At 39.4% G+C, this 25,878-nt stretch overlaps 1 protein-coding gene across 2 annotated transcripts; it reads right to left on the reverse strand.

Moving 5' to 3' along the window:
- Positions 1-2,298: 2,298 nt before the first annotated feature.
- Positions 2,299-25,271, reverse strand: LOC121386967. 2 transcript variants are annotated; one of them, XM_041518021.1, is made up of 7 exons: positions 25,047-25,271; positions 24,328-24,636; positions 5,918-6,178; positions 4,342-4,461; positions 3,945-3,978; positions 3,561-3,607; positions 2,299-3,241 (listed from the first exon to the last, which is right to left on the reverse strand). In XM_041518021.1, the coding sequence occupies exons 1-7, from the start codon at positions 25,108-25,110 to the stop codon at positions 3,030-3,032; spliced, it is 1,047 nt and encodes a 348-aa protein (XP_041373955.1). In that variant the 5' UTR covers positions 25,111-25,271; the 3' UTR covers positions 2,299-3,029. The 2 variants fall into 2 exon arrangements, with proteins under 2 accessions (XP_041373955.1, XP_041373956.1); XM_041518022.1 differs by having other exon boundaries at positions 25,043-25,090.
- Between the last annotated feature and the right edge of the window lie 607 nt (positions 25,272-25,878).

A 25,878-nucleotide genomic window follows, 5' to 3' on the forward strand; every position in this document is an offset into this window, starting at 1 on the left:
AGACACACAATTTCAGCGCAGTATCTTGAGGCATTATGTGAATCTGACGGACAGACACACATACATACACACGCACACATAAAGAGACAGGCAGACAGACACACACAGCCACACACATACAGACACACACACAGACAGACATACTAACACAGACACACACAGACAGACATGCCGACAGACACACTGGCAGACACACAAACACATAAAGACGGATACGAATCCTACAGACAGACAGATAGACACACACAGCCAGATAGACACACACATACATGCCAACAGACTCACAGACACACGCATACAGACACAGACAGACATGCCGACAGACGCACAGACAGAAAGATTGGAAAGAAAGAAAGAAATGTTTTATTTAACAACGCACTCAACACAGAAAGACGGAGACGAATCCTACAGACAGACATACATAGACATACAGATAGTCACACACAGACAGATAGATAGACACACACACACAGACAGATAGATAAACACAGAGACAGACAGATAGACACACACAGACGCACAGACAAACACACACAGACAGATAGATAGACACACACAGACAGACAGATAGATAGACACACACAGACGCACAGACAGACACACACAGATGCACAGACAGACACAAACACACACAGCCAGACAGACAGACATGCACAGACAAACAGATAGAAAGACGGTGACAAATCTTATAGTACCCTACGGTAGGAGACTACTTAACTCGCAATTTCGCCTCAACATATTGTAACGTCATTAATTTATCAATGCAAAATACAAAGTACGATGTTAATAAAATTACAATGCCACTTCACCATAATATTACTTTTATTTTAATAGCATTTACTAATGCAAAATACAAACACAACCAGTTTTAAAGGGACAGTCGCTTGTTTGTAAACACTAAAGCATATTTTTCACTTATGCACTTTTCATATTTTTTAAAAACACACATGCGTCTCAGAAGTACCGGTTATGGTTTGTGAATTAACCAAACTTAGTGTCCATTTTAACGGATTTTGAGTCTAGGTGAAAAATATGACTTAGTGTTTAAAAACTAGGGTCTGTCCCTTTAAAAAAAATGAGATAAAAGTTAGTATTTGTTTATCACCAATTCCTATATAGTCCTGTATGCATTACAATCTATTTCTGAACCGATTGTTGCTGTTTTTCATTTGTCCACCAAAATAGTGTTGGCTTTTTGTTACCAAAACACAGTCTGGAGCTCCACGCGGTAAGACGTGTTTGTTTCGCTGGTGCACACTGCACGTGATTTCGTGTGCTCGACTTGGGGATCCTTCATTTTGTTGTTTTTGTCAGCGAAATGAAGTTTTGTACTGGGATGTATGCGGCCATTGGAACTGATTGAACGCTGGAACGCTTCTCGTTTCGACAGTCTGCACCACCAGGTTGGATTCTTTTTTAGCGTGATTCCTCGCCTCCACGTCATTTCTTCGTCTGACTATGTTGACTTGTTTTTTCGTGACTCGTATGACGGCCATTCTGCAGAACGCCACGGTTGTTCGCGTTTAGTCTCTACATGTCCGAGCCTGTCCTAGCAGCACTGGAAGATTGACCGCCCCACTCTAAGAAGAAATAGGAAGCGGGGTCGGCCCCTACTACTCTTTTCTAGACTTTATTTGCTTTATAGTGATACCATCTCGTATCCTCCGGAGTCGGGCCCGTCCGCACCACTATACCAACCCATGACGACTGATCTATACCCTAGTCTGATACTCTCTCTCGTTCAGACGGATCCGGCTTCTCAAGATCTGTATTTCAGCACAGCACTACACCTTCAACGTCTATCGACTGTCAATCTAGGGGTTTTCTTGACGGGATGCAACCCATCTCGTCCCTATAAGCTGTGCACCCAAACGGCCTTAACGAGGCCACTCACGTGGACATATCGATCGGACTTTAAACTTTTAGATCTGCGTTCAAAAGATTATGTCGAAATTACTCTCTTTTTTTTAAATTTAATATTAAATAGTCCGATCCTCTCTTCTTTCTCTTATTTAATTTTGGACCGTCCTTCTAAAATGCTCCAAATGATATAAATATTATTCGGCCGAGCAGTCAATTCTTTTTATTTTTGGCTTGTAAGTTGTTGTTTTTTAAATTTATTCTATTAACTTTTTTACTAATTGCTATTTTCAAAATTCTGCCCATTTCCAACTCTACCCCCCCCCCCCCCTCCATCTCGAGTCAGGTCACCGATCTTATCGGAGGTCGGACTCGGGATGGGCGTGTTCGAAACACTAGTGGTATATGGGCACGTTAAACAAGTTATCATCATCATCATCTACTTTTCTTTTACTGACAAATAAAACTAAAATTATTTACAACAAAACTCAGGCCCGTACGCAGAAATTTATATAGGGGGTGCGTAATCGACGGCCCAAAGGGCCGGAGTTGTTACGGAGGTCCGGGGGCATGCCCCCCTCCCCGAATTTTGTTAAATCTAGAATGCAGGAGATGCATTTTTCTATATTCTGGGACAGACCTCGGCACCCAACCTGTATACGGGCCTAAAACCCCTACAATGTTCATGGAGGCTGGGAAGGTCTATAGGTACACATTTGCCATTAGTACGATATTTAGAGTAGTATTGGGTTAGGTTCTTCATTGATGAATCAGTCGTGTTTTACTACTGGTAAACTGCCGCTACCACTGCTTTCTACCAAGACTTGCTTCAAGGTCACAGTGAGGCAATATGTGCTGGTGGAAAAGGAAACTTGTACATGGCTCGACATTAATTGTAGCCCGGAGTATGATGGCTACCAAATTGTGGAGGTTATTATTAGTTTTTGTTTATTTATTTGCTGCTTTTTCTTTGGTTTTGTTGTTGTTGTTGTTTAAAGTTTTGGTTTTGTTGTTTGTGTTTGTTTGTTGTTGCTTTTTATTCATATATTTATTAATTTTATTTTTTAAACTTGACACAAAAGGTGCATACATAAATGGTCTAGGGACGGATGCATGTAACATTTATTAGGTCCGCCCCTGGACAGACTCCATGATTAACAGTCTCAGCTTTATACATCTTCGTATATATCTTTTGTACTGTCACCAAACGTGAGAACGTCATAAGAAGGGTTCTGAGCATCGGGCGAATTTAGCGACGAGTAATATGTCGAATTATTTTCTGGTGCAGTGTCAGCTTCCGGTGTAGTGTCAGTTTCCGGTCTAGCATGAGCTTCCGGTCTAGCATGAACTTCCGGTCTAGCATTAGGTTCCTGTTGGTGATCTGCAGCATAAACAAGAATGTAGTAAATAAACAAACCTTCAAATTAAAATACCAATATGATAACTGGATTATATACATTATATATATACATACACATCATATATCATGGTGCGTGTGTGTGTGGTGTGTGTTTGTTTGTTTGTTTTGTTGTCAGGTAATATTTAACATACTATTTAAATACTTTACTATTTAGCTTTATTTCAAGGTTACTGCTTACAGTCGTTTTACCAGATGCATTTAAAACACTGTGTATTTATATATGTTCTCTGTTGTTCTACAAGAAAGGAAAAATATAACGGGAAATTAAACGAATATTCACCAGAAGCCTGTCCAATATTATAGAATGCTGCATGTTCTGTGGTTTCTCTGCAATCATAAAATAAAACAGTTAATACAGTATAACACCTAGGCCATCCAACGACGTATTGAATGATTCACTCATAAAATGGTTGGCAGCGTTATTATTATTATTATGTTATGCCGAGCAACACAAAGGTCGCCATGTAAGGCCGCTGCATTGTCCTTCCCAGGCATGGGAAAACGTGGCCCCGAGCCCGTGCCGCTTATAAAACATTCACAGTGTAGACTCAAGACTAACAAAAATCTTATTCGAGACTTGAGTCTAGTCTCTGAACCTCTAGTCTCTAAAGTTCTATAACTATAAGCACGGAACTATGTCATGTTTAAGTCATTCTATCCATACCTTGGGTTCGTCTCCTGTGTTAACCATTTCCCAGCTGAAACAAAACAAGTAAAACATGTTTTTAAAAACCCACCATCCTCTGCTTATTATGTCATAAACAGTGTTCTAATGTTCGGACCCTCCAGCAAACAAAATATAACAAACATAATTAAGGCTCTTCAATGACATATATAAAATAAAATGTATCTGATTTTTAAAATTAGCTTTATGCGATTTTATAATAAAGCATATTCAGTTTATATTCAACATCATTTCTCATTTAGAGATTTAACTAAAGACAGCTTAATCAATTCTGATCATAACTATATGCATATATTTATACATCATACCCAATTTATAGTTTCTAATTGATAGAGTATATTATGCTCAAAGATAAAGTAATTAAATTTCTAGATACATTTCTTCAACCAGAAATACACGAAAGCAGCTGCTCCAGTGAGGACGATCAATAAAAGTGCTGTTCCGATTCCACTTCCGAAACCTGCCGCAAACCGGCTGTGTACCTTGTCTGACAAACCTACAAATAGAATTACTGCTTTTCACACCGCCATATCCATGATTTTCCATTTTGTCTTACAGAGGTTTTTTTTTACAACTTCAATTACCTTTTAAAGAATTTTGTCTGTGATCATAAAAACACCAATATCAAAACACAACACAAAAAACCCACACCAAAAACCCCCAAAATAAAACACGCTAAAAAGCAACAACAACAACAACCCAAACAAATCTAACAATATGACAATGGTTTAACACATTAATTTCTTGTGTTATTTTAAATTAATCAATACAATTACATTTTGCATATTTTCACATGACCCTACTGAAAATTATGTCTGGAAAATGATATTTGCAAATGCCATGACTTTCATTCCTCAAGTTCAGCTAGCATTTAAACCAGTCTAGCGGACATTTTTCTGCTCAGTCTGGCTGAACTCTGGTTTCCCTTACCGATATGAACCATCGATGATGTGACGCGTTCGTGTTTCCTAGTTGGTTGTATTGTCTGATACTAGCAGTGGGTTTTTGTTGTTGTTGTTGTTGGGTTGTTGTTTTTTGTTCTAGCTCCAGTCACAAAGTATTTTACACCCTGTTTTAGCTTTATTTATTTATTTATTTATTTATTTATTATTGTATTAAAGGGACATTCCTGAGTTTGCTGCATTGTATGATGTTTCCGACTACTAAAATATCTCTACGATTAAACTTACATATTAAACACATTTTCTTGCTTAGAATATCAGTGTCTGTATATTCGATGTGTTTCTGATCGTCTTAATATTTGTTAGAAGCCCAAACTGGATTCTGTCTTCAAATAATGTACGAAAAAAATATATTTTATGAAATAAAATGAACTTTAACCTAGTACAAATATTAGAACGATCAGAAACATGTTTAATATACAGCCACTAATATTTTATGCAGACAAATATATTTGATATGTAATTACAGTTGTTAAAAAGTCTCTGTTAGTCGATAACATCTTTAAAATTGCAGCAAACTCATGAATGTCCCTTTAATTACCGGTAGTTATGAAAGGTACTACCGTGGTTCATTATTCATTCAAGTTATTTTCGTGCTTATATCCAATTAAGGTTCAAGCACGCTGTCCTGGACACGCACCTAAGCCATCTGGGTTGTCTGACAAGGACAGTGGAGTTAATTGTTAGTTGTTAGAGAGAGAAGTCGGTATAGTGACCTTACTGACTTACACCTATCATTTTAGTCAGTAAAACTCGCTCTTGGTGTGAGCCGGTACCGGGCTGCGAACCCAGTACCTACCAGCCTTATGTCCGATGGCTTAACCACGACACCACCGATGCCGATAGTTCATTATTAAAATAAACTTTTTTTCTTTAAAAAATTCCTAATGACGTCCAGGCATCTAATTAAATTAAGATAGGTACAGTGACTACTGTTTACGTATTTCTATCAACCACTCAGGTTTACACTAATAGTTCTCGGTCACGTACACTGCACACCAACATATACTGTTGCGTTTGCTGATTTTCCTATATCTGGATTGACAGCAGTACATGTGTAGGTTCCAGTTTGTGTTTTGTCATTTCTGAATATGGACAGAATGCTTGTGTTGCCTATTGTCTTGTCATTGAACTTCCACGTGTAGTCACATCGGAGGAAACAGTCTGCTACGCATGACAGTGTTACGTCATTTCGTTCTTCAGGAAATAATGAACAGGATATGTCCATAAGTATTTTTGAACCAGGACCATCTAGAAATAAATATACACGTATAAAATATACATTCCTATCTTGAAATATATATCCTAACATACAATATGCATCTTCATATAGAAATACTAGTATATATCCACACATAAACTATGCATCTCCATATAGAAATATATATCCTCACATAAAGTGTATACACCCATATAGAAACATATTACCCACATATCACCGACAGAATGTTAACTAAAGATATTGGTAGCCACCGGACACAACATTTTCACTGATTTGTTTGTTCAAATACTTAACTATCGATCAATAATTCTTGTGAAAGCGTTATTCATTTTTATTTAGACGACTAATTATGAATTTCCGCACAAACAGAAAGCAAATCTGATTGGTTGTTGTGGTTGAAAGGTATGACCTATTGGATCTATTGTAGGTAGATAGGTAGTACTAAACCAAATAACTTCAGGTTGGGTCAAAGTTCGAGGTGCACCGAACTTTAGATGGAGAAGTTAATACCACAAGTCTTGTGATTGGTAATACATACTAGTGTGACAGAGAGGTTGTAAAACAAATTTGTTTTATTTGGGCAAAACAATGTATGCAATTTTATTTGATCTAGTACCACTGTGTCAAGTAGCCTTGTGCTTGAAACATTTATGGGGTACCAGTAAATAAAAGTACTCAAATTGTGTGCGGAACTAGGGTAGTCATAGACGCTACCTGTTATCTCTGAAATGAGCAACTTGACCTCCATTTTTGTTTCTGATTCACTTTAAGGGTGAGGGGTCGTAGTATTTATATCCGAGGTGTATATGTCGACTACTATGCTGCAGGTGGGAGTTTTAGCGACATAATATGTTATTATTGTCGTCTATGGGATTTGATTTGGTGGCATATACCCTGTAAGGAAATGTAAGTTTAGGTCTCAATCCTGAAAGGTAATGTTTCAAATAAACGTTATAGGGCATTTAGAAGTACATATGAAAAAAATTAAACCTGGCGTGATCGCTTCTGTCTATAATACGCAAGCACAAAACGTTTTCCTGAAATAGATGAGAGGGTAACAACTAAAAGTAACTAAATGTAAACTACACACAAACACTTTTTTGAAGTAGATAAATATTTAATTTCAAAATATGCATAATGTCAATAACAAAGTAAATAAATGAAAGAAAGAATGAATGTTTAACGACACCCCAGCACGAAAAAATACATCGGCTATTGGGTGTCAAACTGTGGTAAAGGCAAAACTTAGTGATGTCAACAGCAATATAACAATTCAACAGTTAAATTAAAACACAGTGTAAAGAACTGTGTATAACATACAAATATCACAGATAGATACAATTAAAATTTACAATGAAAGTCAGTATCACGTAACTTCCAGATGGAATCGAAATGATTCCATCACATTTTTTGGACCAAATATACCTTTTCTCGTTTCTTTCAAATGATTGCACTCCACCAAAATATGGCGTACCGTCAGTTAAAAAAAAGAAGAAGTAAAGTTTATTTTATTTAACGACGCCACTAGAGCACATTGATTTTTTATCTTATCATCGGCTATTGGACGTCAAACATATGGTCATTCTGACACTGTTTTTTAGAGGAAGCCCGCTGTCGCCACATAGGCTACTCTTTTACGACAGGCAGCAAAGATCTTTTATTTGCGCTTCCCACAGGCAGAACAACACAAACGATGGCCTTTGTTGAACCAGTTATGGATCACTGGTCGATGCAAGTGCTTTACACCTACCCACTGAGCCTTGCGGAGCACTCACTCAGGGTTTGGAGTCGGTATCTGGATTAAAAGTCCATGCCTCGACTGGGATCCGAACCCAGTACCTACCAGTGTGTAGACCGATGGCCTAACCACGACGCCACCGAGGCCGGTAGGCGTACCGTCAGAGTACATTGACAGTGCTCAATAACGAAGTCTACTCAATTAAACTTACCTAGTTTTGAGAGAACCATAAACGGGAAAACTCTGAAGCAAAACACCGCAACGTTGTGTTTAACGACTGATCAATTCATTAACGAACATTTACATATTTGGCAACTTATACTTGGATATGGTTTTAACGTGTTCCTATACCTCTATGGTTTCGAACACGCCTACCCCGAGTCCGGCCTCCGATATGAAGTATTAGGACAGTTTAGAAATTTAGAAAATTAATATCAAAATAATAAAATGGGGAAAGAGGACATTACTAAATTGTGACTGTGTCCTTAAACATAAATAAACTTACTCTAAACTAATTAATAATAGTTTAATTTGACAGGTGATCTAAATTTAATAAATTAATAATAATTTTAAAATATATATATATATATATATATATATATATATATATATATATATATATATATATATATATCTTATATATATATATTAGACCCCAGAGGTAGGGAGGAAAGGTAGGTGGGTCAGCCCGACCCACAGAAAAGTTATATTAAATTTAATGTTAAAAAATAAATAATATAAGAAATAAAAATTATTATATGAGATTACCAATCCTATTTCGGGCCTTGGTGTGACCAGGAAGGGGGGGGGGGGGGGGGGGGACGAGAGGTGAGGCCGGAACCTGCACTGAACCTAAGGCCAAACCGCCTACGCCCTATGTCCCCCAAAAAACCAAATCACCTGCACCCCACCCCCCTCCCCACCCCCCTCCTCACCGTGTCCAACCGTAGCTCGATCCAGACATGGCAACCAGTTGAATTAAAAATGGTAAACTATTAGTGGAGTGTCACTAGGAGAGTGACTCAGCTGTAGAAGGTTGTTATCCAATGTTGTGCCACTAGTAGAGTGACACAACAAACCCCTTTAGGGGGTAGTTATTGACATAGTTCAGGAAAGTTTTGCATATCCAGCCCGCCGTGAAGAGAGAAACGCATCCGGAAGAGCAACGAGACGAACCCGAGGCGTCCCCTCGGTCCGCCCCTAGAACATAAAGATTAAGTCACTGAACAGACGCTGTCACCACTTCAATCTATAAAACCGGTGACAGAGCACAGGGTATTATTAACCAGGAGATTAAAATCAGTTTAAAATAACTAGTTCTTATTTAATTAATAGGAAAAGAAAAGAAGAAAAAAAGAATGAAAAATAGAAACCTAACTATGTAAAGGCTATGAATAGAAAGATACTGTATTGTTCGTAGTGTCGCGCAACCGATCGATACATGGAGCGTGTTGACACTTAGCCCGAGTACTCTGACTGTAAGAGAGCTAGACGGACATTTGGACATAAACACGCTCTCATTACAGTCAGAGACCAACCTATGTCTTTTTTTGGCAATTCCTGACTACCTAACGGTAGGCAACGAGTCCCGCTCTAATACCACAACAATCCTATGTTTGACGTCAAATACCTTTACATCAATCATTTTCGAGTTAAGTGATACAAAAAAATCCACATATTAATCACTAATACACTTACTACAGAAAGAAACCCGACAGCACCCACATTCAGCTACGCTTCGTGACACTCCGTCGCAACAATTGCAAAGCTCGGCGATCATTTCGAGACGTAGACCACGTGATCGCGCACTGGGCGATTCCGCCTTGTGCAGCAGTTACAGGGGCCGTCTCATATCAAGCGAAGTTACAACATGGAAGAGTTGGCTAATGCCGTTTTGGATGAATTTGGATTTCATTACGTCATTAAACCAAAACAATTACACATTATTGATTCCATTTTGAATTTGAAGGATTGTCTGGGGTCATGACCTACTTTCCCGTGATCACGTGACCTTGAGACAATGGGCTTGGTGTAGACAATGGGGCTTGGTGTAGACAATGGGCTTGGTATAGACAATGAACTTTGTGTAGGAAACAATGGCCTTTGTCTAGTAGTGTGCAGGTGTCTGGCCTGGGTAGGAAACAATGGCCTTTGTGTAGGAGACAATGGGCTTGGTATAGACAATGGCCTTTGTGGAGGAAACAACGGCCTTTGTATAGGACGGTGCACGTGTGCCATCCTGGTAAGAAACAATGGACATGGAGGAAACAAAGGCGTTGGTGTATACAATGGGTTTGGCATAGACAATAGGCTTGGTATGAACAATAGGATTGGTGTAAACAATGGGCTAGGTGCAGGTGTGCGATTACGGTAAGAAACAATGGCTATAGAAAAACAAAGGCCTTGGTGTAGACAATGGCGATGTTGGTATCTGTGGTGAACAGGTGCATGGACACCCCCTACTTTCAGAACAAAGGCCTTTGTATAGGGAGGTATAGGTGTATGGTCTCGGTAGGAAAACAATGGCCTTTGTGTAGGAAACAATGGTCTGGGTGCAGGTGTGCGATCATGGTGTATTCAGTTCAATGTATTGCATATTACCAAACAAACTGGTGTCAGCAAACAAATAAAAGCAAAAGAAAAACATACAGCACCATTAACAACAACAATTAATAATAACACTATGTACAGGCCAGGTGTAAGTGACGTTGGATTTGGCTTCATTGTATAACGTCTATTGTGTTTTTTTTTTTGTATTCACAGTGGACATACACGTGGATGTTTTTTCACAGTGTTTTATTCTAGGCACCCAAAATAATAGCCGTTAAAATATGTCTCGTGGGGAAGGACTGTAACTGTTTGCTGACTGTTTGGTCTAAAGTGAGGCTTTCATGTCGCCAGACAAAATGCGTGTGTGATGATTTTCATTCATTTGTATTTCTTTAGCACATTGTCGACGTTTTCTTTGTTGCCGTCATTCAGCCATTCATTCATTCGCTTTATAATAGAGGAGTACTTTATGAGACCTCTTCATCAGCCCTCATACAAAGGCATTTTATTACACCTCTCCGAGTGTTTATGAAACCAGGTGAACTGCAAAAGACATACCGACGCGTGCCCGTCTTAAGTAGCAGAATAAATTTGTTATGGTATGCCCACTGACCGTCAAAGTTTGTTTGTGTTTAGCGACATCACTAGAGGACATTGGTTTATGAATCATCGGTTATTGGATGAAAAACATAATTTTGACAGTTTTAGAGAGGAAACCCGCTACATTTTTTCCATGAGTAGCAAGGGATATTTTATATATACAATCTCATACCCCTTATGGGGCCAGTATTTCATAATTAAATACAAACTTTTGTGTGTGTGTGTGTGCGTGTGTGTGTGTGTGAAACACTACAGCCCATTCCTATGAAGAAAGAACGCGTGACTGCAACTCAACGCTCCAACCTAACCTATGCTCTTTTAACTACATTTTAAACACGAGTATTTCCCAAGAGTACAAGCCTTTATAGACAACCAGTGTATTATGTCTGGTATATCAAAGGCAGTGGTATGTGCTGTCCTGTACACACAACTCTTGATACTATAAAGTAGCGGCAGAAATATTAAATCACAAATCTAGTTATAGAGTAGAATACACAAAAAACAAACGCAATGGTTGAGAGAGAGAGAGAGAGAGAGAGAGAGAGAGAGAGAGAGAGAGATGTCACACGTGATTAATCCATTAGTGTAAGTCGGCGACACGCGCGCCGCCATGGGTTTAACAAGTAGTACGTGTTAACCAAAGGGAAATAGCTGCATTTTTAAACAGAAATTTTCTCTAGAGTACTAGCCTTCGTACAGGGCTTTTTAATTACCAAATGGGTAAATACAGTGATCGATCTAGGATCGATCCCCGTCGATGGCCAAATAGGCTATAGCCAACCAGTGCATTATGTCTGGTATATCAAAGGCCGTGGTATGTGCTGTCCTGTACATACAACTCTTGCTACTATAAAGTAGCGGGGTAGACATATCCAATCACAAATCTAGTCATAGAGTAAAAAACACCAAAAAACGCAATGGTTTGGTTTTTAATTTTTTTATTTCTAAAGTAAAATCACTATAGACAACTACACATGCAATGGACACACATTGGGTTACATCGAGAGACCTTAAGGGCGACATGTGAATAATATGAGTGTTCATTTCTCTTCATCTTCGTCGTCCTCCTCATCGTCGGTATCGTCGTCGTCTTGTTCGTCCAAATATTCGCCAATCCATGAACGATACTGATTTAATTTAGAACGAATCTGAGGTCTGAGATCTCTGTCTGGATTCACAAACTGAAGAATTTTCCTGGTGTTGGGGCCTTTGTCAAAGTAATGCATATAGGTCAGAAAGCGAGAGTACGTGTCTTTAAATAACTTCCATTGCAATGTCTTCATGTTTCTTTCGATGGCATCTTGGGACATGTTTTTTTCTTCGTAGCGTTTCCTCTTGCTTTCGAAATAGTCACGATTGATGTCGAATTCACGCTCGATCATCAGACGTACGCCTTCGTTTTCCAGATCGGACGACGGCTCTTCATTTCCCTCCTCGCACGTTTTCACGTGTCGCTGCAAGTCACTCCCGTCTTTAAAGACCAGACCACACGTATCGCAAGACTGCATCCTCTTGACCTTTTTCAGATAGGGCTCTACCTCATCTTCTTCTTCTTCGTCGTCACTTTCGTAGGCGGGTATGCCTGGTAGTTTTCTCTTGAATGCGTTTCTTTGCATGATTTGCTCGTAGAGCTCCTTCTCCGACGGTGGTTGAAACTCTTCTGAGACATTCGCCGTTACGCTCGTGCTTATATACCATTCGGACGGCCCCGTCTCTAAACCATTAGGTCGAAGGCGCCAATGTTCGGGCGTGGTCGGTTTCAAGTCCACCAAGAGATGTCCGTAGGGCCTGTGGGTAGCTTCCTCAAACCGTTGCATGAAATGACCAGTATTTTCCGGATACATCTGCCGTGCCAAAGTTAGGACTTGCTGCTTGTCGATGGGGTTGTTGAACAGTGCCAGGTAATGACAGTTTCTTCTTTGTGTCGGGTCTTTGCTGTTATAGAGGTTCTGGTTGATGGCAATCACCGAGAGGTTTCTGTGATGACTTCCTTCTGTGAACAGGTCGGTGATGCGAGAATCTTTTCCAGCTGTAGACATCAGGTCGTCCAACACGATGAGATTTCTGACTCTGGGATCCAAATAACGATCCTTTTCCAAATTCTCGGGTATGCCTTGAACAAATTTCACTCGAGCAACCATTTTGATCGTATCATAGAGAGGTTGCCATCGTTTGTAGAGCCAGATAATGCGCTGAGGAGGCGGGTGGATTTTACCATCCCTTAGCAGTTTGTACAACAAAAAAGTTTTTCCACACGACGTGGGTCCTGACACGATCATGGTGAACGGATGTAACAATCTTAGGGGCTGCTGCTGCTGTGGTGGTGGTGGTGGTGGTGGTGGTGGCGGCTGCTGTGGTGGTGGTGGTGGTGGTGGTGGTGGCTGCTGTGGTGGTGGTGGTGGTGGCTGCTGTGGTGGTGGTGGTGGTGGTGGTGGCTGCTGTGGTGGTGGTGGTGGTGGCTGCTGTGGTGGTGGTGGTGGTGGTGGTGGTGGCTGCTGTGGTGGTGGTGGTGGTGGTGGTGGTGGTGGTAGACCTTTAGCATGTTTTTGTTGAAAATGTCTTAACATGGCGTCTCTCCGAGAGAATGTGAAACCACATTCTGAACATGTGCTCTGCATGACGACTCTAAATGAAATGACCATATCTGACCCACATAGTTCCTTTTATAGTTTATTTAGAAATGCTTCTGCAGTTTCGGGGCTTTCCAGCCCGTACCACTTTGTTGTTGTTGTTGTTGTTGTTTCCGTTTCAGATCGGCTTTGGCTTGCTCTACCACCTGTTGTGTTGGGGACACCATGACGACTTTGGGTGTCGGAGGCTTGTTCTGTTCCTCTTTTTCTTTTTTCCATGTAGGGTCATACAGTTCTAGACATCGATCTACACTGTACATCATCTGACTTTTTCCACCACGTTGCACTGGAAAATGAGGTTCAAGTTTACCTTCTGACTGCAGTTTATAGAAACGGGTCCACTTATCCACGTCGGGTACATATAACTTGTACTGGTCTGACATGTTGCTCCTCTGAAGGTTCTACCTCAAATGACGAGTTTTCCAAAACTATTTTACTTATATACCTTATGACGCATAAAGATATGGTACAGGAATGTTTGAATGTGTGTGATACGTATGACCAGTGCCCCTCCTCCCAGGCACAAATCTCATCGTGCGAGCTCCCAAAAAACATCGTTACCAACATATTACCCTTTACCAGTGTCACTACCATAGGGACACGTCCAGAGACACACTCATGGGCTCAGGACATAACTAAAACAAGCTGTGTTGCAGTCACGCGTTCTTTCTCCATAGCAATGGGCTGGGAGTGTTTCACACACACACACACACACACACACACACACACACACACACACACACACACACTAGTTACCACCTTCGCGTTTGACCTAATTCAGTCAACACCAGCACACGCACACACACACACACACACGCACACACACACACAAAAGTTTGTATTTAATTATGAAATACTGGCCCCATAAGGGGTATGAGATTGTATATATAAAATATCCCTTGCTACTCATGGAAAAAATGTAGCGGGTTTCCTCTCTAAAACTGTCAAAATTATGTTTTTCATCCAATAACCGATGATTCATAAACCAATGTCCTCTAGTGATGTCGCTAAACACAAACAAACTTTGACGGTCAGTGGGCATACCATAACAAATTTATTCTGCTACTTAAGACGGGCACGCGTCGGTATGTCTTTTGCAGTTCACCTGGTTTCATAAACACTCGGAGAGGTGTAATAAAATGCCTTTGTATGAGGGCTGATGAAGAGGTCTCATAAAGTACTCCTCTATTATAAAGCGAATGAATGAATGGCTGAATGACGGCAACAAAGAAAACGTCGACAATGTGCTAAAGAAATACAAATGAATGAAAATCATCACACACGCATTTTGTCTGGCGACATGAAAGCCTCACTTTAGACCAAACAGTCAGCAAACAGTTACAGTCCTTCCCCACGAGACATATTTTAACGGCTATTATTTTGGGTGCCTAGAATAAAACACTGTGAAAAAAAACATCCACGTGTATGTCCACTGTGAATACAAAAAAAAAAAACAAATAGACGTTATACAATGAAGCCAAATCCAACGTCACTTACACCTGGCCTGTACATAGTGTTATTATTAATTGTTGTTGTTAATGGTGCTGTATGTTTTTCTTTTGCTTTTATTTGTTTGCTGACACCAGTTTGTTTGGTAATATGCAATACATTGAACTGAATACACCATGATCGCACACCTGCACCCAGACCATTGTTTCCTACACAAAGGCCATTGTTTTCCTACCGAGACCATACACCTATACCTCCCTATACAAAGGCCTTTGTTCTGAAAGTAGGGGGTGTCCATGCACCTGTTCACCACAGATACCAACATCGCCATTGTCTACACCAAGGCCTTTGTTTTTTTTTTCTATAACCATTGTTTCTTACCGTAATCGCACACCTGCACCTAGCCCATTGTTTACACCAATCCTATTGTTCATACCAAGCCTATTGTCTATGCCAAACCCATTGTATACACCAACGCCTTTGTTTCCTCCATGGCCATTGTTTCTTACCAGGATGGCACACGTGCACCGTCCTATACAAAGGCCATTGTTTCCTCCACAAAGGCCATTGTCTATACCAAGCCCATTGTCTCCTACACAAAGGCCATTGTTTCCTACCCAGGCCAGACACCTGCACACTACTAGACAAAGGCCATTGTTTCCTACACAAAGTTCATTGTCTATACCAAGCCCATTGTCTACACCAAGCCCCATTGTCTACACCAAGCCCATTGTCTCAAGGTCACGTGATCACGGGAAAGCTAGCTCTCTTACAGTCAGAGTATTCGGGCTAGTTGACACTGAGCTCTGGAGCCTATTTCACTAAACATCGTAAGTTACGTTTTGCACGTAAACGTAAATCTACGATTCTTATTACTATTATAGTTCAACAAATATAGTTAGAAGAGCACATATTTCATTTTCTTTTGTCTTTAAAATACTCCAGCTTCCGTAATGATGTAATTTTCTACGTGAAATTGATTCCAAACAAGTGTAAACGCACGGCCGGCATAACTGCTAGTAGCAGACGTAACTTACGATGTTTCGTGAAATGGGGCCCAGGCCTGGCCCTGACGTCTGACGTCACAGCCAGCACTCGAAATATCGATCGATGTGCGCCGCGACTGTAGCTATTGTAAATAAGAAATATGGAAAATTGAATTCAGGCCGATCAAGTTTCCGGAATTTTCCGAAAAATCCAGAATTTTCATCACGTACTCGGAATTCCGGAATTGATGTCAAATATCCGGACTTTTTTTTAAATTCACTCGAATTTTTGTTTTTAAGCAACTAACTCTTATTACATTCTACATTCTTAGAATTAAATATCTTTATCACTCATTTGAACCTGATTTCCGTTTTGTCTAGTTCTGTGCCCTGTTTAAAATTACTTTTATAAAAATGACTTTTTCGCGCGCTGTAAATTATTGTTTTGAAAAGGGCGTTCGTGCGCATAAAAATTAAAATATCCGAAAATTCCAGAAAAATATTTCCATTAGGTTGGTCGCCCTGTGATTTATAAATTAAAAAGTATAGGGAAGGCGGATTAAGCGGAAACTAAGTAATAATTTATATGTTAATTAAATAAAAATAAAAAGGAAATAATAATTAATCAATTAACTAATTAAAGACTAATAATTAATTAATACAAACCACACAGTATTAGCTGCCGAGGAGAGCGATTGGAAGGTAGGGAAATATTATCAAAACAAAATTAATTAATAATAAAAAACTAAAAACACTAAATTAATTACAATATAAAAAAATCCCACAAATACCCTCCATAGCTGCCTTATATTATTTAATATAAAATTAATACTACTTATAATTATTCATTTAAACCTAATTAACTAATTAATATAATATTATATACCTAAATTCAATATAGACCATTAATAATCTATCAATGGTAGATTTTAGTTGTTTAATAAATTTTTAGGGGTAAACGGAATATTATTTTTTATAAAAAAAAATTTGTAATTTGATTCTATTATCATTTATGTGTGTATTTGTTACAGAAGAATAAATAATGATTTATGTCTTCTGTAGTATTGCAATGGGTGCAGTTTGGACTTCTTTTTTTTCATTTTACATTTAATTTGGTTAAGAGCAACAGAAACATCCATGCGTAATCTAGCTATTATTTTAATGGCTTTAATACTAAAAGATGTAGGGCCCTGTGTGGAGACAATTGGCTTAATATTAGCGTGCCATGCTCTCGTTCTGTGGTTCCAATCAGGCGGTCAATGCATGGCACGATAACTGAGTTAATTTCTTTATAATTATATTTTATATTTATCTTTACCCTATCATCCGATAAAGCCTTTTTTGCCCACTGATCAGCGGTCTCGTTCCCATGGATACCCACATGGGCCGATACCCACTCAAAGACGACTTCAACTCCACTCTGGACAATTTTATTATAAAAACTAATTATGTACTTAATAATTTCTGGCCTGACACTATGGTAGCCATCTATGGCATTGAGGGCACTTAGGATGTCAGACAGAATACTGAATTTATTTTGGTTGTCCATTTTATTATGATTATTTAATATCCACACCAGGGCATATTGAATAGCCAATAGATCCGTGGTGTAGACAGAAACATTATCAGTCAGTCTGGCTCAAAAATGGCTATATCCATTTAATTTGTTGACGGCGAAGGCCATACCCGTCCTACCAGTAGTGGGGGTCTTTAGAGCCGTCTGTGTAAACTTGTAAATAATTAGAATATGTTTCCCCCATGATAATCCTAAAAAGGGTATTTTTGAATACTGGTAGGTCTATTTTAGCCAATTCAGTTTTTATAAAGAAATTAACCGTGTGTGTGTGGGGGGGGGGGGGGGGGGGGGGTATGACAGCTCATCGGGCTTTGAATCTAGCACTATAATCGCTTATAGGTAGATTCGCCACCCCAAAATCGTTAGCAAAGCTGCTCAGGATTAATACTAGCGTACATATAATCAAAACGGGGCCAATCTGCTTTATTAAAATTCCAGTTATGTTTTTGTTTACTGGGTTCTTCCTAAAGACAATTTTTATTGCAAACAATTTTGACAGGGAGGTGATCGCTACCAAATTCATTGAGCATCTCCCATTCACACTTAGTTGCCACGCCCCTCGATATGAGGACGACGTCCAGACACGACCAAGTGTGACGGGAGTCTGAGAAAAAAGGAGGGGTGCCATAATTTAAACAGACCAAATCGTTATTATCCATTAAATTGTCAAGTGTTTGGCCTGGTAAATTGGTAACATTGGAGCCCCAAATAGTGTTATGACTGTAATTAATATATCCGAATTACTGTTACCAATACATTTTTAATAATCATTTACAGTTAAATTAACATTAGATGCACCCGGATGTACATAAAAATTAAATATATTAAAGTTGTAGTTAGGGCCGTGTATAGACACACCCAACGATTCTATATTGGGGTGAGTGGCAACATGTGGAAGTCGAGAGTGGGCGATGCCCTCTTTAATAAAGGTAGCTATGCCCCCCCTGCCCCCCCCCCCCTGCCCCCCCCCCCCCCCCCCACACCGGAGGTGATCCCACTATTAAAAAAACAGAGACCGGTATATCCGGGAATGTTGTACTCTGTAAATAGTTTTGATTGTTTTTGTATATTAGATAAATTAGTAATCCAGGTCTCTTGAATGGTGATCACGTCAAAATTATTATTATTATCAATTAATTAATTTTTTAGTTTGGGCCAATGAGAGCGCAAACCTTTGGCGTTCCACTGTACCACTGTAAGACCTTTAATAGCATTAACAAAACTAGGAGTATTGTTATGTTTATTATCATTAAAATGTTTAGTATTGTTAATATTATTGCTATTATTATTAAATATACCTTTAGGTCTTGTACCCATGATAAGGGACGAGACAATACTAGTTAAGAGTTATAATATATTATGTAACTTAATCAACCGTGTTGTTAACATCTTCCAACAAGTTGACCAAGTTATGCTCCCTATACCAATTAATGGTTCTAGATTGGACCGACCCTGCCTCTATCTTGACAGCCAAGTGCCTGTCAAACATTTGACAAGCAGCCCTAGTGGCTCCCTCTATGTCGGCAATGGAATATTTTGTTTGGGGGGTAATTTTAAACGCTCCATCCAAAATAAGGCCTGAAATAACTCTAACAAATTCGAGCGTGTTGATTTGATTATTAGGATTACTACTGTACTTTGGTCCCCCTTGATTTCTAAAAGGTAAATCCTGAGTTGGGGGTCTGAGTGGTGGGGGGTGGGGGGGGGGGGGTGGGGGCTGGGTAACCAATGGGGGAGCAGAGCGAACAGAGATGGGGGTGCAGACGGAACTCTGGTACCCCTACCATGATAGTGGTCTTTTGTTTTTTTATCGGCCAAGATTTTTACAGCCTTGATATGTTCCGGGCATTCTTTAGAATGAGTGTAATGAGCTCCCCGGTAGTTCGCACATAAGATTTCTCTCGTGCACGGAATGTCAGGGTACCTCTTGGGGTGACTAGCCCCACACCGGAAGAAATGGGGGTACTCCCTGGTTGATCTACACCTCTTGACCTCTTGACCTCTTGACCCCACATCTGGCACTTTGCACACTTGGTGGGTTTCTCCAAATAGTTATGCATGTGATGGCCTACACCATTAATTAAAATAATATCTACTTCCGAGGGGCGAGAAAGGAGGATATCCAGAAATAGTGATATTGGCAATCTGTAGATCACTGTTCGTTTGTCTAGTCCGTGCCAAAATGTCTACCCCCTTTAGACCCGCCAGATTTGTTTTGGCTATGCGCCTCAGACAAAGATTGGGGGGACTGCAGTCCACTGTCTGCCAGTTGCGCCCCCCCCCCCCCCCTCTATTGATTACTTGATAGGGGGCCTGAGTTGTGGTAGAGGCAGGGACAGACTGCATGTGAGCAGAACTTTAATTTTAAAACTAAGCTAAAAGAAGTCAATTCATGTTTTCATGCAGGATGGTTTGACTTCTTTTAGCTTAGTTTTAAAATGTTCCTGATGAAGCCTGAACAGGCGAAAATGTGAATTAAAGAGGGATATATGACTTTTAAAGGAGGCTTCTGACTTTTTCCTTTATATATATATATATATATACGAATAGAAAATCCTTCTGTGTTGCTGGCACCTCTCCTCTCCTCTACCTCAGCTATCTGGGCTGTCTGTCCAGGACAGTGGGTTAGTTGTTAGTGAGAGAGAAGTGGGTGTAATGGTCTTACACCTACCCATTGCGTCGTTAAAACTCGCTCTGAATGGGAGCCGGTACCGGGCTGCGAACCCAGTACCTGCCATCCTTATGTCCGATGGCTTAACCACGACACCACCGAGGCCGGTACTGGGTTTGCATTTTTTTATCTCTTATTTTCTATATATCCAACTAAGGTTCAAACACGCTATCTTGGCTGTCTGTTCAGGACAGTGGGTTAGTTGTTAGTTGGTTAGTGAGGGAGAAGAGGGTGTAGTGGCCTTACACCTACCCATTGAGCCCTTAAGAACTCTCTCTGGATGGGAGCAGATACTGGGCTGCGAACCCTGTACCTACCAGCCTGTAGTCCGATGGCTCAACCACTGCGACACAGAGGCCGGTACTGGGTTTGCATCCCGATTTCGACTCCCACCCAGAGTGAGTTTAACGACTCCGTAGCTAGGTGTAAGACCACGTTACCTAATTTACGCACCTAGATGGAATCAGTTCAGGACTGATCCAGAAATACTATAATCGGTCACTTGTGGAGGCTGCGACACCGTAATAACGGTGTAAATGGGATTTTGATGTTTGGATGGTGGCTATATAAACAAATTGCTCCAACCCCTCGCCCGTTCACGTGATCACTTGTGAAACACCATTAGAACACATTGATTTATTAATCATCGGCTATTGGATGTCAAACATTTGGTAATCATGACATATATTCTTTAGCATATATTAGTAGCAAGGGATCTTTTATATCCACCATCCCACAGACATATTAACTCATACCACGAGCGCTTTACCACTGGGCTACGTCCCGCCCTTCAATCAAAAAGAGTAGTCCATGGTGTGGCGGCAGCGAGTTTCCTTTCTCATTATACGTGTAGTGTAAAACCATATTATGTCCAACGCCATATAGTCTTAATTATATGTTGATGTGTTCCTTATTCACGTTCATTTTGAAATAAGCATGATATCGCATCGTATGTTTGCAAAAGGATGCACCCACTGTGTGTCATCGTACACCGGATATTGTGAGTTCTGAAGCGAGGAAAAAAATAAAATACAAACATATCGGGGTAAATTATTTGCAGTTTTCTTTAATTTGGTTTATGTTGTACAACATTGTGCAGTTATTTGATAAATAATATGTCAATATATTTATTTTATGGGAAAGCCGTTAGAATTAATATATTTTCAAATAACACACACATTATCACTTATCCTAGACATTATTTTCACACACGCAAGTTATAATAGATATCATTTTTACAATATCTGACAAAAAGATCCATGTTTAAAATAATTATTACAAACACTCCATTTAAGTGGCCATTAAATTATATTAAACACATAGTGTAAATTATAATAAATAAAATGAGTGTTTTTCAATTTTGTCTAAAACCCAAAACTTTTGGGTGCCACGGATTGTATAGGGAGATAAAACGGGCCTTTACGATCAGCTCCTTCGATGCAGTAGTTCGTTCTAAGCATGTTCGTTATAAGTGTACTTTACTGTATATACTTAGCCAAAAAGGTTTAACAATTTGGTAAATGTGTTTAAATAAAAGAAAACTCGTGACATATAAACTAAAATCAGACACTGGATTTAAACAGGCGTCATTTGCAACTTGATATTTTCAATACAAAATGAAATGTGTGATTGTCATGTCGTTACATGGTGTTTGGAGGTCCATACGCGAAAATCTAAAACTTGTAGTAACGTGTCTGAGCACCATGCACATTGCATGTTGACAGCGGTACAACGTCGGCTCATGCTTCTGATGATACGGTGGATCTCTGGAATAGTCATAGAGATCCATTCACGAGTTAAAGCATGTTTATGGTTGTGAAGGTTGTGAATATGCGCGTGGTTTTCTCGGGACGCTACGACCCAACAAATGCTATATCTGCACAGTCGGGAACAAATCAGGCGATCTTGCAAGCCAGTTTAGTGCCTCAGAATTGTTCTTTGAAGAAGTCCAGTCGTGGGTCTGGCTGAATGCTGGCGTGCATTGTCCCGTTGAAACAAAACGCCTTGATGCCGCTGCATGAACGGAATGACAACTGCTGTGATGATGTCGTCACTGTAATTCTGAGCATTCAGATTCCCATGAATTATGAAAATGAGAATGTTTTCTCCGATGTCGTGAATTTGTGCCCACACCAAGACGCTCCCACCTCCCCGTCGGTCACGTTCAGTGCATTACGCAGCGTTGTGCCACTGTCAATGCCCAATGTGCTTAGATTTTCGTGTATGGACCCCAAGCACCATTTAACGACGTGACAGTCACACATTTTATTTTGTATTGAAAATATCCTGTTACTGACAAATGATGCCTTAATTAAACCCAGTGTCTGATTTTAGTTTGTAAGTCACGAATTTAATTTTATTTAAACACATTTACCAAATTGCTAAACGTTTTTGTCTAAGTATATATATGTATATGTGTGTTTATATATATATATATATATATATATATATATATATATATATATATATATATATATATATATATATAGAGAGAGAGAGAGAGAGAGAGAGAGAGAGAGAGAGAGAGAGAGAGACACACACACACACACTCACACACACACACACACATGTATGTGCGGGCGCATATGCGTGTGTGTTTGTGTGTGTAATACCAGTTCGACATGGATGATGATATGAAAGTAAAATCTTGCCACAGCTTATACTGCTTTGATTTTGGCAACTGAAAATATTGAATATTAAATAGATATATCTAATATTTTCATTTTCCAAAATCAAAGCAGTATAAAATGTGGCAAGGTTGTACATTCATATCATTATTCAAGTCGGACTCGTATTACAGCAATGACTGCAGCCTCTTCCCATGATCCTTTGTTTTGGCTCTCCTCTGGTTCACGTTTTCTGAAAGTTCAAGCTCCTTCATGTTCTTTAATGCAATGACATTTATTGTTTATAAATCGTAAGCTAACCAATGTGGTAACTGATCGAGTAATGTGTATGCGTTCGTGTGTGCGTGTTGTATCTATATAGTCTGTTTGCCAAACCCCCATTTTTGGCCGAACCTTGCACTTCGGTAGCCACAATTGTCCTTTGTGGTTTTGACAAATACAGTACATATAAATGTATAATATATAAAATTGTTTAACCTACATGTATGTATCTTCCACACTATGTATGAACAATATTTGACAGTTTTTAAACTGTTTCTCTTTCACCTTGATATCTCTGATTGATTGAAACATATTTTATTCCTTTTGAAAAACAAATCGATTTAGCGCACGGTTTACCATTTACTAGTCCTTTACCTTAAAGGCATACTGTCACGGATTTAAGGACCTTATTTCTCTAAAAATGGATAATAAATAAAAATTACATTAATTGTTGGAAACCAAATCTAGCTATCGCATCACCGTAACTGAACCATGATGGTGTGAAATTCATGTCAACCCTCTCGGCAGTTTTAGTTTTTGAATTATGGATCATTGCCATAATTCAATTATTTTTACAAAATATCATTAATAAATGGAGTATTGTGGTTATGAAGATGGTTGAATAAAGTACATTTAGGGACAAATCAAATAATGTTTGTTCAGGTAATACTTTGTTAGACCATTAAATAGGTTAGTAGTCTGTGACAATATGCCTTTAATATACATAACTTTCTACTGTACAACTTACTTTTGCTATATTCTAAGGACCAGTTATACTTAACGTTCTGAATCCATGTCCCTAGGATCATTTAGTAACATTTGATGTTCGTGTTTGTTGGAGTATTTTGAAACAGACACGAAGGTTGAGTGTGATTATTACAGATGATCTATTATTTCAAATGGCCATCAGACGAATGAATGTTATTACAAATTATCTAGCTAGTAACCACATAACATTGTTCAACATAAATCAGGACTAGATGGAAGTCAACGGCAAATAACATACCTCGATGCGTTGGTCTTTTGTTTTGCCCTCGCTTCAAAGCTCGCTATATGGAGTATTACTGTAATACAAATAAAGTAATATTACCTCGAACTTCCAGCACTATTGTATTGCTCTCTGGTCGTCCACGTTTAAAACCACATCTCCAAACTGTTCTGTGCTGACTTATGTTCACAGAGTTGATTGTTAGCGTGAATATGTCGTACGTACAGTTGAAAGTGTAGTCTGTCGGAAGAGGCGACATAGGATAGCATTCACTTCCACCAGCGTAATACATCGTGTACTCGGTATCATTCACAAACCAGGTAACCTCGGGAAAATATTTGATCCTACAGGTGAATGTGAAAGGCGAACCAACAATTCCATATCGTCCAGATGCAGTCAGATAAAGCAAACCTAAAGTAAAGAACATCACGTTTATAACAACTGCAAGTGGACATGCTGTAAACGGCGCTTTGTGTGACAGTCACCTGTCTATAAAGGGCGCTTTAATCATATCCATTCAGAGCACATTTCAGTTGTAACTTGTAACTGGTGTGTGTTACTGTACATTTTGTATGAAACACACACACACACTCTCTCTCTCTCTCTCTCTCTCTCTCTCTCTCTCTCTCTCTCTCTCTCTCTCTCTCTCTCTCTCTCTCTCTCTAGCTCTTTATCCTGTTTATATATCTATATCTCTTTCTCTTTCCCCGTCTTATCTCCCCCGCTTTCTGTTTCACATACTTATTTTAAATACAACAAAACCAAATGCAACCTAGTGTAACACGAGAAGAATTAATGAGACTTGCAAAACACTTACTAACCTGCCACTGACTGAACAACGCCAAATAGCACAACTATGAAACAGACCATGTATCCCTGCGCCATGTTTATGCGTTAATAAAAATACACAGCAGTCGCCATACGAAGTAAACCAAAGAAACGATGCAGCCAGCTGTGACGTACCCTAACTTCCTGGTATATTGCAGGTGTCTGTGGTGGATACTTGTGTGTGCATGTGTATGTATGTGTGTTACTGGAGATATCTCTCTCTCTCTCTCTCTCTCTCTCTCTCTCTCTCTCTCTCTCTCTCTCTCTCTCTCTCTCTCTGCACCACGGGTATCTCAAGTTGTACTTTAATGTATGCCGAACGGCCGGGCAACCCAATTAAGGTCAGCTGGTATTTTATATTTCTCTAGACCCAACCCAACAATTGAAAAGATTACTTCAATAGTTGTCAAACTACTTTGTGCAATCGCATAGAGTTCACGGTATAAATAGAAGTGCTTTTTATGTCATACAAAATAAAATATACTCTCCCATAAAAGAAACACAAAAGTAGATTTTGTTTACACTGTAAAGAAGGAAGGAAGGAAATGTTTTATTTAACGACGCACTCAACACATTTTATTTACGGCTATATGGCATCAGACATATGGCTAAGGACCACACAGATATTGAGAGAGGAAATATGCTGTCGTCACGTCATGTACTACTGTTTTCGAATCAATGTGCTCTACTGGCGTCGTTAAATAAAACAAACTTTACTTTTGTTACACCAGTTGTGGAGCATTGGCTGGAACGAGAAATAGCCCAATAGGTCCACCGACGGGGATCGATCCTAGACCGATCGCGCATCAAGAGAACGCTTTACCA

Source organism: Gigantopelta aegis, chromosome 12 (genome assembly GCF_016097555.1).
Source record: "Gigantopelta aegis isolate Gae_Host chromosome 12, Gae_host_genome, whole genome shotgun sequence".
NCBI lineage: Eukaryota > Metazoa > Mollusca > Gastropoda > Neomphalida > Peltospiridae > Gigantopelta > Gigantopelta aegis.

Coding starts and splice junctions, on each gene's coding strand:
- LOC121386967 (XM_041518021.1), bottom strand. CDS start 25,110: ATGGCGCAGGGATACATGGTCTGTTTCATAGTTGTGCTATTTGGCGTT. Junction 4,462..5,917: donor AGTATATGTTGGTGTGCAGT/GTACGTGACCGA, acceptor TTCTATTTGTAG/GTTTGTCAGACAAGGTACAC. Junction 3,979..4,341: donor GTATTTCTGGTTGAAGAAAT/GTATCTAGAAAT, acceptor GTTTTGTTTCAG/CTGGGAAATGGTTAACACAG.